Source organism: Cicer arietinum, chromosome 8 (assembly GCF_000331145.2).
Source record: "Cicer arietinum cultivar CDC Frontier isolate Library 1 chromosome 8, Cicar.CDCFrontier_v2.0, whole genome shotgun sequence".
Classification (NCBI taxonomy): domain Eukaryota; kingdom Viridiplantae; phylum Streptophyta; class Magnoliopsida; order Fabales; family Fabaceae; genus Cicer; species Cicer arietinum.
Window position 1 is genome coordinate 19,360,717 of NC_021167.2, and position 15,664 is coordinate 19,376,380.

Sequence of the window (15,664 nt, forward strand, 5' to 3'; positions counted from 1 at the left end):
GAATGGAGAAAATGTTGGATATATTGGTGACCCATATACCTTGATGCCTAAGGTTTTGGGTTGAGATGCAGATACCTAATGCGGGCTGTGCAAGCAGCCCTACAAACTTACAACATTTTATGTTTAGTCCCTAAAATGGGCCCATAACTGGTATGAACCCCAATTTTTATTTTTATTTTTTGAAATAATATAAGGACAATTTTTTTGTTGGTTAAATATATTTTCAACCCCTATAAAATTAGACATTTTAAGTTTAGTCCTTAAAAAAATTTATTCACTTCTAATATTTATTTTAATTTTAGAGATTTTTTTTATATGCTAAAAATAGAATTTTTTAATAAAAAAGTCTTTAAAATAACAATTAAATGGGAATTTTTTTTTATAAAAACTAAAATTAAATTTTAGAAGAACTAAAATTTATTTTACCTTTTTTTAATTTTTAAAACTGTACTCTTTTTATGAAGAAAATCAAAATTTAAGAATAAAACATTCCTTCTAACACGTTTGATTGAGATGGTTTGCTCGTAATTAAGGATGAAAATATGTTAGGCAGGCATACGTTAGGTCCATGTGGTCAAACTTTTTTTCTTGAACAAATAAAGGCAAAATTTCTAAAAAAATCTATTTAGTTAAAAAAGTCAGGCTATATGCTACATAATAAGCCTTTTGAGCCTATTAAACTGACATATTTAAATAAATATAAATAATATTCTTTTACTACAATAGTTATTATATTAAATTTAAACATTTTTGTTATATATTCAACTTTTAGTAATTTACGTATATTAACCTCATTTAGTTTCTGACATATTTAAATGTACTATTGTAAAATATAATTTAAGTATAATGCATATAAAGTCATATTATTCAAAATGCGATGTTAAATATCAAAATAAAATTTAATTTTATTGATATATTAACTCGTTAATCTATTTAAAGATATATTTAATTACTTATTCAAAAATATTAAAATAAAATTGACTTTTATCAATGTCAGACTTAAAAAATAAGACATATCACATGTCAAGCTTATGTTTTAAATTTTTGACAAATGAGACCTAACTCGATTAAATCTATTCCCACCTCTATGATTAACAATAATCCTCAACTTCCCATATTATAATAGAAAAAAAAAAATCTTATTTCATTATACAAGCAAACAACTCTAGGCGAAGAATTTCATACTAATTCATTCTTCTTTTACTTGTTCCCCAATTGTTTCTTCGTGCCTTTTGTTTAAATTCACGATAAAAGCAAAAAATAAGCTGAAGCTGATGGATGACTCTTAGATGCTATTTTCTCCATTAATTAAAAATATGTAGCATACGTGGCAACATAAAAATTATTGGATAAATCTAACAGTGTATATTCTTTTGACTGCAGCGTCTCGACTACAGCAAATCAAAATCCGTAACACCTCTCTCCACTCTTGCGCGCCGCGACCTCCCTCCCACCAGGCCACCACACCTCTTGTTCGTAGTTCGCGTGCAGTGTCGTCTTCTCCCTCTTCGCTTTTTCTCGGTCTCCGTCTCCGTCGTGCTCTCTGCGTGGCTCTGCGAAATCACTAAACCAAACTGAAACAGTAAGCTTTTTCCCATTTTTGAATGTTGTTGTTGTTTGATACTTTGAATACCTTCTAATTGAAACATTTTTATCAACTTACAATATACACTTATTCTTTGAATTGTTGTTGGATTGATTTTTAGTTGTATTGTGGTCGAATAATATTAACTAGATTTGAGTCTATCAGTGATTATTTCAAGTTATTCAAAGAGTGTAGAATATTATTTAATTATTTAATTTTTCTTTTATAGTTTATTTTGGCCTCTACTTTTCAAGCTCATTTGATTCAATTACATTGCCTCTGCCTAATGTTGATTGCTCATTGCAATTCTGTAGTGTGCTTTGTTTTAGTTTTATCACTTATTAGAAATTAGAAACCAATGAATAAATGAATATAATCAAAATTCGCCTTTCATTTGACGAATTCAGGTTTAGGCATAATACTTCCCAGTTTTAAACTTGTCGACGAATTTAGGGCTATGTGTAGCTTAGTGTTGTTAAATAGTGGCTACTAGCTATAGTAGCGATGCCGTAGCATAGTGTAATTTGAACAAATTACTATTGTTCTGCGCTATGCTATTTAGCCTAAATAATGGCTATAGCGATCCTATTGTATTGTAGCGTAGCGAAATTTGAACAAACTATTATTTTCTAATATGCTATTTACAGCAGTGGTGTAACTATCAACCAAACATCGTACATACTTTTATATTTATTATTTTTTCGGATAAACGATACTACTTACTTTTGTTTGGTTTTTTATTATCTAATCCATTCTAGTTTTGATATTTAGTTTTAAACCCAATTTAGTGCTGGAACTGCAATAGGGAGAATTCCTTGTTGTTTTTCTTCTGGTTCAATAACTTTTGCTCTTTTTCTTATTCCAACTGTGATGTGATTATTTTTTTCGAAATTTTCTATCTTGAATTGAAAATAATAAAATTAAAACCCATTTGTTTTTGCTAATGGGCTAGTATTTTTCTATGTTAGGTGGGAAACAGATGTTGAAACAGATGAGCAATAACAATGGTTGCTCATGGCTCTCATCTATAGTGAGACACTACTCTAGAATTCGTCCACCAAAGCCCGTTTCTGTCGAAAAAGTAATCAGAGTTTCTAATAACATTGCTCGCTTGGATGTGCCCAAAGAAGGTCCTAAACCCAGACAGTTACTATCATTGCCTCCTTTTCCTTGTCACCCTTTGCCTGGCAAAAACTCAACCAGTGCACCTGGAAAGCGTGACCATGTCACTGCTGTCAACTGGATTAAATATTATTTTAAGGGCACGTCTGGTTCTGTCATTGAGTCACATTTCAGGGAGGGTCTTGTAAGTATCTACTATTTCTCAGTATCTGCATTTTTTTTATTCATTGCTGCCTAAGATACTTGTTGACATTTTCTATTACATTAATAGTACTATTTTTATTCTGACTATTTCTAGAAGAATTGATGGGGTTGAATCATCATACCCTTGAGGAATGTAGAAACACATTGCATGGTAAGAATGAAAAGTAAATGATAATGAGCTTGTAGTTAAATTTGCACCTGGGGAAGTCTTTAAGAACTAGGTTGTGATGACGGATAATAATATTGTAGGTTCAATTCTCTACAAGGCTACCTGTTCACACTTTAATTCCACAACCTACATATGTGCTTACATCTCCAATATAAACAAATAAAAAGGAAGTAATTTAGGGTTTGCTCTGGTGGTTGACAGCCTTAATACTGCATTATGAGGGAGATGCATAAAAAGTTCTACATACTTTGCAAGTTTGCAAATGATTGTAGGATCTTCATTTTCTTTGTCTGACAGTTTTTCTATCATGTTTTAAGGCCAAATATAAATGTAGTAACTAGTAAATGAAAACTGTACTTACAAACATTGTTGATAATTTCATTATTTTAGGTGCAAATGGAGGACCTAATTGTTGACGACTCTTTCAAACAAAAGAAAGAGCTGATGAAACCTATGCGAAAGGTATTTCATGTTTACAAATTACATCTATCCTGTTAATTCTCCATTTTCTATGACAAACTTTTCCTTGGATAATATTCTCTTTGTGGGCGTGCACATGCAAGTGTGTGTTTAAAAATAAAATATTGAATTAAATATGTTTTTAGCTCTATAAAATTTCAACATTTCGTTTTTAGCCTCTGTAAAAGAAATACAGTTTTTAGTCTTTACAAAAATTATCCTGTAAGCAATTTTAGTAATTTTGTACAAAAACATATTTAATTATCCTTCAACTTTTCAATAATGTTGTAAAGATGTCTGTAAAAAATAATTCAAAAATATAAGTTGACGTAACAACAAGGATTAAAACTATTTGCAGGATAACTTTGTAGGGATTAAAACTGTTTGCAAGATGATTTTGCAGGACTAAATTATTTTTTTAGTGGGACTAAAACTGAAATGAAATTTTATAAGGACTAAAATCATTTAACCCAAAAATATATGTCAATTGCTTATGATGATTTGTTTTAGGATTAATAATTCTACAACTATGCAGCCTAACTACAGATTAGACCCAATGAAGTGATGAAGCCCGGTGCCAGGGTTCATGTCTCAGTATCCATGGCTGAAACTAAGATTTCCAAAAGATTTGATCCTATACCAAGTGGAACACTATGTCCAAATGCTGATGAAATTAAGTATCTGCAGAGGCTTGTGATTTACAAGGCACGGTTTTTATTCAACACCACATTTATTTTTATTTTACAGTTTTGTCTCTGTATTTTGTTCACAAGCATCTGTATTTCTTATTGTTCTATTGAATTTCAATATATTGTATTCATTGCACATTGCATTCAAATGTATTTCTTTCAGGACTCGGCGATTATTATGCTAAATAAACCTCCGAAATTGCCGGTTAAGGTTTGAATGTCTTTTTTCACATTTATAGAAATTCAATGTGTTGGAGTTTGTTATGGGATTTTGATTTCTTGCTGACAATCTTGTTAGGGGAATCTTCCAGTTCATAATAGCATGGATGCATTGGCAGCTGCAGCACTATCCTATGATTACGACGACGGACCTAAACTGGTAGACTACTCTTTTAAACTTCATTGACGTTGCTATGTAAAATAATGAATCATCATGCAACAAATGAATATCAGTTCATATACCTATGCCGGCGCTCCCATTTTAACTAAATGATAAAAGATTAACATCTGTCGTAACTTTAAAGGGTTTGATCAATTTCATAGCTCCTTGTCTTGGCCTCTCACTGGCTTCATTTTGGTGTATCACTTAGCCAATTATTTTATAGGAAGTTGATGGCTTACCCTTCCTAAAATTTGAATGATCATTTAGTTTTTCTTAGTTGCAATTATCGCCTTGCATAGCGTAAGATTCGACAAAGAGGACAAAGAAAGTAACACAGTTAGGCTATGACAGAATTATTGGGCCTAAGACTAGTGAAAGACCCAAACCTGCAGTGTGGAGAACGTATATCCGCAAGGGTAAAAAAGAGAATAAGCAGTCTATTAATGACAGGGCAGAGAAACTCTCTGAATTCTAGGGATTTCAGTTACATATAGGGGAATAAATTGAGGAGGGTAGTGGAGTATTGCTCATGAATAATTATTGTTATCATTGAATTAGGAGAATACTATTTTCTCTGGAGGAGCTATGCTCTGGGCTATTATACACTATATCAGAATTTTCCCTTCTTCCATAAATCAATAAATTCCCATTTCATCTATTATTTTACTGTTCATAGATTCCTATTTTTCTGTGACTCTATCAGGCTATGTAATGCTCCTATTGAATTTTGGCCATGTGTAGGAGAGAAAGATATAACTTGGCATTCAATTTTGTTTTAATAAGATGACGAGAAAATTCTAGATGAGTGAAGAAGAAAAACTTTCACTATTTTTTATTAGAACCAGTGAGATACACAAAATTGTGATAATTTCATATGGCTTATAGCCTTTGGCTCGTCAGTCATACTATTAAATTATGGAAAGGAGTAATTGTCCAGAGATCAACGTAGCCAAACATAATGGCACCATTTGATACATGTAGGTTACCCTACTTACTAGGGAATACTTTTTGTTCTTATAGTAAATTACCCTTTTGCATAAATGGATCTCTAGGACAAAAATTATTGAAATTTATAAAATCAACATATTTGAGGAGTAATTAGATTATGAGATGTATTGTTTGTTAGCTTCGGCATGCACCTTGTTTGGTTGAGATATCATTGTTTTCTTTATTGTTTTAACTATTAATTACAAAAAGGAGAATTGTTTACATTTTGTTTCCTTTGTTCACTCTGCTTCTCCATTCTCTTTTTATTCTGAAACTGTTATAGAAATGTTTGGTGCTTATCGAAAACACAAGACAACATACCATAGGGCCATTGATAGGATTGCTAGTCAAGGAAGGCTTCCTATTAAGAAGGTGTATGAGAGAAGGAACCAAACTTAATTGCTAGGTTGTTAGTTATGTTAATTGCTGAGCTGTGCCAGCTGTAAATCCTAAATGATTAGTAAGGTTTACATTCCAGTTCTAACAGCCATTAAACAAGTCAGTAGTAGGAGATGAATTAATTGTGCATCATAGGTCCTGTCAAATAATTTATTTTGTTTTTTTTTCTTTCAGGTTCACCGTCTTGACAGAGAGAGCAGTGGCATCCTTTTACTGGGGAGAACAAAAGACAGTGTATCTCACCTTCAATGGTTATTCAGTAACATAAACAATACAAAATCTTCTTGTAAGGTAGCTTGTGACTGCAGTATTCAGTCTTTTATAACGCTGTCAACAAGAATTTGATACTTTTGAACTTTAACAATCACTGGCTTATTTTAGGCTTGGAATGATGCATGTGAATCTACATATCAAAGATATTGGGCATTGGTGATTGGGACTCCCAAGGAGAAGGAAGGCATAATTCATGCTCCTCTTTCTAAGGTTTGTGCTCTTTCTCATTTTTTGTTTTTTCTTTGTTTACATCCAGTGATAACTTGTAACATGCATATTGTGATAGCTATCTTCCAATGTGTTAATTTATTGTGTTTATAAATGCGATATTTTGTCAGGTGCTTCTGAATGATGGGAAGACTGAGAGGGTGATACTAGCTCACGAGTCGAGTATAGAACCTCACCAAGAGGCTGTAACTGAGTATCGGGTGCTTGGTCCAAAGATAAATGGATGCTCATGGGTTGAGCTGCGTCCACTTACTTACCGGAAGCATCAGGTATCATGATGCTGCTTTAAATTCTCTATTCAACTGAACTGTGCTAGTAAAGAAAGGAATGAGACATAAATTTCATATTTGTTTGAATTTAGTTCGGACTTTAACTTATCTTAGAATATCATTAGAATATGTTGTGGAATCACAAACAGGGGTGACTCACTGAGTCAACCTTCTGTGTTGAAGTCCGGACTTCGGTTCTAATCTAGGCAACATGTTGCGAGTTAATATGTAATCCTCATTCCACTATAAATCGTCATTGAGGTTGGTATCTTTCCTAGTCATGCTTGGGGGCAAGACTTACCCTAATCTAATTTCAATCCAAGATCAATTATACTTTTAGTTTTTTACACTTATCCATTATTTTCCTTCCTCACTATTGTAGTTTATGGAAACAACTTAATAAGTGTCTGTCATATGAAAACTTGTCTGTAAGTGGATGGATTCTATAATTGAAGAAGGGATGGGGGTAAGCTCAGCATAAGTTTTGTATAAGTCATCATTTGTATAAGCTATTTTGGGGAGTTTGTTGAAATAAGTTGTAAACATTCTGGGGACATATCATAAACTATTTTTATAAATTTTTTCAAACACTTAGGCCTAAATAAGCTCTTCCAAATTCTCCTTAAACCTATAATTCTTAACAATATCTAAAAGAATGAATAGGCATATTAGTCCTTCAAATCGTAAGCGTCACGTAAATTAGTCTCTAAATTTTGCAAATTGGAAAATACATCCCTGAAATTGTAAAGTATCAGTCAAAATAGTGCCTATGTAACCATTTGCTGTTAGAGATTATGATGTGGCACATTAATTGCACATGTGGCTTTTTCATGTTTATCCTACATCAATGTGATTTAATCGAGGACATGTTGTCTATGAAATTTACTCGTCTTAGACAAATTTGTCATCAGATGTAATTATGCAAGGACTAGTTACTTTTAGTTCATGAAAGATCTCAATTTTATAGTCAAATTAGTCCATGTTGTGATGACATGGATGTATAATCAATGTTTTGGGGCCACATATTCCATTTGCATACCACATCATAGTCTCTAACGATAAAAGTATACGTAAAGACTATTTTGAATAACACTTTACAAATTCAAGGATGTATTTATCTATTTGCAAATTCATGAACTAATTTGACCAACGCTTACAATTTCGAGGACCAACTTGCCTATTCACTCAAATGTAAAAGATGGCTCCTTTATCCTTTTCTTGATCTGTCTTTCATTGAAGAGAATGGGTTCATATTTCTTGCTCCAGTTGTCATTTCTGGCAGTTTTAACTCTGCCACTGGACCGGACCACCTTTTGTGTGCCAACATTTGTTGTTCAACGAGTATCCGATGCCATTGCACCTGCAGTCATACCATAATACTTCCATATAAACAAAAGGCAACTCTGGAGCAATATAACTTCCGCTTATCAATTTCGAAACACCTATTATCCCAAAATCCCCCCAAAAAACATGCTAGTCTAATGTTGGATGGAGTGTTAGGTGCTGTAACATTTCACCAACATTGCATCCTATGAGTGCCATGTAGCCCGGTGAATTTAAATCAGTGCCACATGTCTGGGGCTTTGAAGCAATTAGAAAAAAGAAGAGATGTAGATGCTTTAGCTTTCTAAAAGCTACATTTCTTTTGTTTTACATATAGCTAAGGAAATTTTTTTGATCCAGCATCTTGAAATTGAAACGAGAAGAGAAGCTGAAAAAAATAGTTGGCCAAATAGTAACAGTCTCTTCTAATTTATAGCTTGCATAGTTGAAAACTTCTGCATCTCAACATGTTTAGAAATTCTATTCTCTCATTTACTTCTCCTTAGCTATATGTAAATTTATTAGAGTTTTTTTGGAAGTTAAAATCAAATACTTCTCAATTAAGATGCTTTCATAAGCCATCAGTTAATCCAAATTGGGACCTTATTGGTTCTTGAGGCCATGACTGTTGGGCCTTCTACTTAAATTTTATGTAAAATTTTCATATCTACTTGTACCATATATATTTTATTGTTCTTAAGATGCCCCAGTTAATTGAAATTTGCATGTCCCTCACTAATTTATGAAGGGGAAAATTCCAAATGTGTTTGTAATTGGGATTAAAGTATTACCATGATTCAGGCTTATGTATTACCTATATTATTCTCAGCTATCTGTTACCTGCATGTAGGGGTGGGAATAGGCCAGGCCAGACCAAGCTTTGAAAGGCCTGAGCCTGGCCTACGATGAATTTTTTTAGGCCTAAGCCTGGCCTACGGCCTATCATAGGCCTTTTTTTCGGCCTGAGCCTGGCCTACGGCCTATCATAGCCTGACCTGTAAGCCTATTTAAAAGCCTTATTCGCATTAAAATATTTAAATGTTATATTTTATATTTTTATTTTAAATAGGTTAAATTAGGCCTTTATATGCAAGGAAAACTAATAAAATTATAATCAAATCTAATAAAATTATAACTAACAAGTTTGTAATGCAACAATCTTCCCATAAAACAAAAAAATCAAAATGATTTTTGATTTAAAAGAATAGATTTTTTCTTGAAACAAACGCACTCACTATGCTCTCAAACAAACTCAGCTTATTAACTGATTTTTAAAAAATATGAAACAAGCACCCTTTAAACCCTAAAAAATGATTTTTGATTTAAAAGAATGGATTTTTTCTTGAAACAAACGCACTCGTTATGCTCTCAAACAAACTCATCTTATTAACTCTCAAACAAATCCTCTCAACCAAAATCATATTCATTCATATATATATATATATATATATAAAGGTAACAAATAAACAATTATCCATACCTACCCGTACCGATTTATATATATATTAAATAAAAATGATTTTTTTAAACAAAATGATTTTTAAAAAATCAGAAACAAACACCTTTTAAACCCTAAAAAATGAATTTTGGTATAAAAGATAATTTTTTCATTGAAACGCACCTATTATTATCTGTCAAACAAATACTCTCAAACAAACTCAAATTATTACCTCTAAACAAATCCTCTCAAACAAACTCATATTCAATACTAATAATAAACAATTAGGGTTTTCAAGTTTTATATACTACTAATATATATGAAGATAACAAATAACTAGTATTGATTTTTATAAAATATAAAGGTAACAAATAAATAATATTGCTTTTTATGAATAATATGTTGCTTAGATACCTGATGTGCAATAGGGCAATGGAAATTAGAAAGAAAAAAAGGGAGAATGAAGTAAATAATAATAATATATAATACTATATATATATATATATATATATATAGGCCGGCCTGTCAGGCCTAATATGTTTTTTTATAAGCCTGAGCCTGACCTTTTTATTAAACAGGACAGGCCAGGCCATAGGCCCCTGGCGGACGGCCTGGCCTATTCCCACCCCTACCTGCATGTCATGTCCCTCTCAAAAATAAAGTCACCACTCTTAAGTGGCTGTTTGGATTGACAATGAATTTGGCTATGATTTTGATAAAAACTATACTTAGAGCCTTCAACAAAATCACGGTACCACCATGATTTCGTCAAACTCATCGTGATTCCAAAATATATATATATATGTATATATATATATACACTTTGGACTAACGTGCTTTTTTCTGCTATCATTCCCTGCTTTAATATATATATATATATATATATATATATAGTGATTTTACTGAGTTAAAGCAACTTATTTCTTGCTTACATGTGATTTCTGCTCTGTTTTTCTAGTTGCGTGTCCATTGTGCTGAAGCACTTGGGACTCCAATAGTCGGTGACTATAAGTACGGTTGGTTCGTGCACAGCCGATGGAAACAAATGCCACGAGTTGATATCGAGCCAACAACCGGTAAACCATACAAGTTGCGGAGACCAGAAGGCCTAGACGTTCAGAAGGGAAGCGTCTTGTCTAAGGTCCCTCTATTGCATCTCCATTGCAGAGAACTTGCACTCCCCAACATTGCTAAGTTTCTGAATGTTTTAGAAAAGAGCTCACAACAACTTGATCCTTCACTTAGCTTGCAGCCTGATGTTCTTCGCTTTGTGGCAACAATGCCTAATCATATGAGAATTAGTTGGAATCTTATGTCATCCTATTTAGTTTGAGAAAATATTATTAACTTATGGAGAAAGAAATAGATGTCAATCTACTATTTTAAAGTTAAGGCATGAATCTTTTTGCGTGCTAAGATTTTTGTAAAAAATTTGATCTTACTAAATTTATGTTAGTTAGATTAATGCATGAATTAGTGTGACTTGTTCCTATTTCAATTGATAGAAGAGTATATCGGTAGGCTCCTTTTTCTAGTATTATTACATTACAATATGATATGATTGGTTTAATTTTTATTTTTTATTATTATTTGAAAACAGTTTAAATCTAATTAAATTGGAGTATTAACATACGATTTATAAGATGAATCAATTGTCATATAGTCTTCATCTGATTGAAACAATATTGGCATGAATCAATCGCTTGTATATATACATATCATAACATTAATTAGTCAACAGAAGTAACATAATCAAAAGGAAAAGGAAATATGCAACCTGAGCAAATTATAGTTGAAATAGGCAAATTATGGTCTACTTTTACGTTGTTTTGCAACAAAATAAGTTTCCAGTTTTAACAAAGTTTTATACACTAGTGGTGTGCATGGTGCTCTTCTACAAGGTTATAGTAAACTCTCTAAAGCCAAAGTCTAACACAAGGGAAATGCTATCCAACTCCTACAAAATATGATTGTTATCGAAAACAAGTTTTTGATAGTGTTATTTATCTTCAGGTATTTAAAATTTTATGAGCAAATTGGAAGGGTTAGATGAGCAATCGTTCAACACAATCACTATGGTGCATATGGTCCACTTCTTCGAGGAAATGGTAAACTCTCATAAACAAGGGTCGAACATAATCACTTCCAAACTAATAGGTCTATCATCTTCTTATGTATCTAATGTTGTCTTTCTTTCTTTTTTTGTTTTTTTGTTTTTTTTTGCATATACACACTTTATACATGCTTAATTTCTATTATTTTTGCTTCTTTTTGAGTTTTTATTTATATATGAGGTACTTATCTATTTTTGGATTATATTTATAAACTATTATATTATTTCACTTCTTTAAGTTTCTTTTTTTTAAAGATTAATCTCTCCAAAAAATGCTAACATGAACTATAATTTCATACATATAGGTCTTGTTCAAGTAGGTATCATGATTTGTCTTAAAGGTGGGTGTTCAGACTGAATTTTTATCCAGTTGCCAAATCCCATTCTGCAGTTTTATTTCTTGTGGTTATGGGATTAACAGATAAAAACTATACTTAGAGCCTTCAACAAAATCACGGTACCACCATGATTTCGTCAAACTCATCGTGATTCCAAAATATATATATATATGTATATATATATATACACTTTGGACTAACGTGCTTTTTTCTGCTATCATTCCCTGCTTTAATATATATATATATATATATATATATATAGTGATTTTGCTGAGTTAAAGCAACTTATTTCTTGCTTACATGTGATTTCTGCTCTGTTTTTCTAGTTGCGTGTCCATTGTGCTGAAGCACTTGGGACTCCAATAGTCGGTGACTATAAGTACGGTTGGTTCGTGCACAGCCGATGGAAACAAATGCCACGAGTTGATATCGAGCCAACAACCGGTAAACCATACAAGTTGCGGAGACCAGAAGGCCTAGACGTTCAGAAGGGAAGCGTCTTGTCTAAGGTCCCTCTATTGCATCTCCATTGCAGAGAACTTGCACTCCCCAACATTGCTAAGTTTCTGAATGTTTTAGAAAAGAGCTCACAACAACTTGATCCTTCACTTAGCTTGCAGCCTGATGTTCTTCGCTTTGTGGCAACAATGCCTAATCATATGAGAATTAGTTGGAATCTTATGTCATCCTATTTAGTTTGAGAAAATATTATTAACTTATGGAGAAAGAAATAGATGTCAATCTACTATTTTAAAGTTAAGGCATGAATCTTTTTGCGTGCTAAGATTTTTGTAAAAAATTTGATCTTACTAAATTTATGTTAGTTAGATTAATGCATGAATTAGTGTGACTTGTTCCTATTTCAATTGATAGAAGAGTATATCGGTAGGCTCCTTTTTCTAGTATTATTACATTACAATATGATATGATTGGTTTAATTTTTATTTTTTATTATTATTTGAAAACAGTTTAAATCTAATTAAATTGGAGTATTAACATACGATTTATAAGATGAATCAATTGTCATATAGTCTTCATCTGATTGAAACAATATTGGCATGAATCAATCGCTTGTATATATACATATCATAACATTAATTAGTCAACAGAAGTAACATAATCAAAAGGAAAAGGAAATATGCAACCTGAGCAAATTATAGTTGAAATAGGCAAATTATGGTCTACTTTTACGTTGTTTTGCAACAAAATAAGTTTCCAGTTTTAACAAAGTTTTATACACTAGTGGTGTGCATGGTGCTCTTCTACAAGGTTATAGTAAACTCTCTAAAGCCAAAGTCTAACACAAGGGAAATGCTATCCAACTCCTACAAAATATGATTGTTATCGAAAACAAGTTTTTGATAGTGTTATTTATCTTCAGGTATTTAAAATTTTATGAGCAAATTGGAAGGGTTAGATGAGCAATCGTTCAACACAATCACTATGGTGCATATGGTCCACTTCTTCGAGGAAATGGTAAACTCTCATAAACAAGGGTCGAACATAATCACTTCCAAACTAATAGGTCTATCATCTTCTTATGTATCTAATGTTGTCTTTCTTTCTTTTTTTGTTTTTTTGTTTTTTTTTGCATATACACACTTTATACATGCTTAATTTCTATTATTTTTGCTTCTTTTTGAGTTTTTATTTATATATGAGGTACTTATCTATTTTTGGATTATATTTATAAACTATTATATTATTTCACTTATTTAAGTTTCTTTTTTTTAAAGATTAATCTCTCCAAAAAATGCTAACATGAACTATAATTTCATACATATAGGTCTTGTTCAAGTAGGTATCATGATTTGTCTTAAAGGTGGGTGTTCAGACTGAATTTTTATCCAGTTGCCAAATCCCATTCTGCAGTTTTATTTCTTGTGGTTATGGGATTAACAGAACTTTGGTTTTGTTTGAAAGGGTAAGAAATTTGGTTTTGTGTTGCATAAATTTCAAACCATTCAAAAAATAAAATGAGTTTTATTTTGTAAAATGAATGTATAAAATTCATTCTGAATTTGTTTTCTTTGTTTTAGAAAGTTTTTAAAGAACCATGTTCTTTTATCTGTATTTTTGGAAGCATAAAAATCATTATGGAGAATAATTTTATCAACTTCAAATGTCTTTTCTATGGCGTTTAATTTATTAACAACATTTTCAGTTATAGCAGAAAAGGATGGCAAAGTTGGTGGAGAAACGTTTGGATGTTCCTCATTAGTGTTTTGAGGTGGAGTGTAGATTTGATGAGGTATATTTGTGGAGCAATCAAAGTTTTGGAAAGAAGCATTTGGTATGCTAGAACATGAAAAACGTGGTTTTATATAGTTTTCAATTTTTTGAGGTAATTGTGTGACTGAAGGGGGTCTGGATGAACCAGCATCAGAATATCTGGCACTGGAAGTTCTTGAAAAACTTAGTTTTACTATTGTGAATGTGTGCCTCAAATCATCTAACTAAAGTTAGTTAAACTTTAGTGGTTGTTATAACTACCTTTGGCCAAGTTAGTTATGATAAGTGGTTAGTTAGTTTGATTTTGTATTCTATAAATAAAGCTGTAATATAGTTGCAGCTGTGTGGAAAAAGTGAGCAAAGTTAGGGTTGTAGTCTTAATAGCAATGTGGGTGTTGTTGTATAGCAAGAGTTGAAAAACTAAGTGAGACATATGCAATTGATGATTCATAGAAAATCATAGAGAGAAGATTAGAGGGAGAAAAGAAAGATTGAGAGAAAGACTAATATTGCTGGTTCATAAACAGTGATAGATACTATGAGATCAATCTTGAGAAGGCTCTAATCTAGTAACATTCAATCATTCATAGTGGATTAATCTTGCTTGCTTGCTTGTGACGTATGTCTCATCAATTGAGGTCGAACACGTAAATTCTTGGTGTTCTTCTTGCATTATCCTTCTTTAATTTTCGTTTACATTGATAGAGAAAACTAATTTTAGAAAACTGCAGAAAGGAAAACAGGTTTTACAAAACTGCAGAAAACGGAGAACGTTAATCAGTCTCCGTTTTCTGGTTTTCTGTTTTTCTGAACATTCTCCGTTTTCGTTTTTCTTATGCAATTGTTTGTCTCCTATTTTGTTGGTTTAATCTTTGTTGCAGATCCCAATATTGTTTTAACAATTGGCGCCGTCTGTGGGGAAAGGGAGCAACAATGGTTGGAACCACAAATGTTGATATTGAAAAGTTCAATGGAGCAAATGACTTTGGTCTATGGAAGATAAAGATGCATGCTATTCTGGTACAACAAGGCTTGGTGAACACATTGAAGGGTGAATCGGCTCTTCCTGCAACAATGACTGCACGAGAAAAGGAAGAATTGATTGAAAAAGCAAAGAGCACAATCATCTTGTGTCTTGGAGATAAAACTTTGAGGGAGGTTGCAAGGGAACCAACAGCAGCAGCCTTATAGCTTAAACTTGAATGTCTCTACATGACTAAATCAGTTTCAAATAGGCTCTTCCTGAAACAACAATTGTTCTTTTTTAAAATGGATGAAGAGAAACCTGTCACGGTTCAACTTGCTGATTTTAACAAGATCCTTGATGATTTGGAGAATTTAGAAGTCGAGATAGATGATGAAGACAAAGCTCTAACCTTGCTTAGAGCACCGCCAAATTCATATGAATATTTCAAGGATGCTATAATATTTGGAAGAGAACAAACAATTACTCT

At 32.2% G+C, this 15,664-nt stretch overlaps 1 protein-coding gene and 1 long non-coding RNA gene across 3 annotated transcripts; both read left to right on the forward strand.

Annotated features, from left to right (window-relative positions):
- Nucleotides 1–1,158: 1,158 nt before the first annotated feature.
- LOC101507491 (RNA pseudouridine synthase 3, mitochondrial) lies at nt 1,159–11,025 on the forward strand. Of its 2 annotated transcripts, none has more exons than XM_073364127.1 (10): nt 1,159–1,582; nt 2,565–2,891; nt 3,471–3,542; nt 4,086–4,244; nt 4,392–4,439; nt 4,527–4,607; nt 6,171–6,287; nt 6,378–6,479; nt 6,608–6,766; nt 10,486–11,025. In XM_073364127.1, exons 2-10 carry the CDS (start codon nt 2,565–2,567, stop codon nt 10,858–10,860), a joined length of 1,440 nt encoding a protein of 479 aa, XP_073220228.1. In that variant the 5' UTR covers nt 1,159–1,582; the 3' UTR covers nt 10,861–11,025. The 2 variants fall into 2 exon arrangements, with proteins under 2 accessions (XP_073220228.1, XP_004515176.1); XM_004515119.4 differs by having other exon boundaries at nt 1,160–1,582; nt 2,554–2,891.
- Nucleotides 11,026–13,723: 2,698 nt separating this feature from the next.
- On the forward strand, nt 13,724–14,734 carry LOC140919119 (uncharacterized). The gene is made up of 2 exons (XR_012161706.1): nt 13,724–13,902; nt 14,143–14,734. It is a non-coding gene; the product is annotated as an uncharacterized lncRNA (long non-coding RNA).
- Nucleotides 14,735–15,664: the final 930 nt, after the last annotated feature.

Bases quoted from the DNA above. Each gene is read 5' to 3' on its own strand.
- LOC101507491 (XM_073364127.1), top strand. From the start codon at position 2,565: ATGTTGAAACAGATGAGCAATAACAATGGTTGCTCATGGCTCTCATCT. The intron at 3,543-4,085 runs GTATTTCATGTT...GCCTAACTACAG, and splicing joins TGATGAAACCTATGCGAAAG to ATTAGACCCAATGAAGTGAT. The intron at 4,608-6,170 runs GTAGACTACTCT...TTTTTCTTTCAG, and splicing joins ACGACGACGGACCTAAACTG to GTTCACCGTCTTGACAGAGA.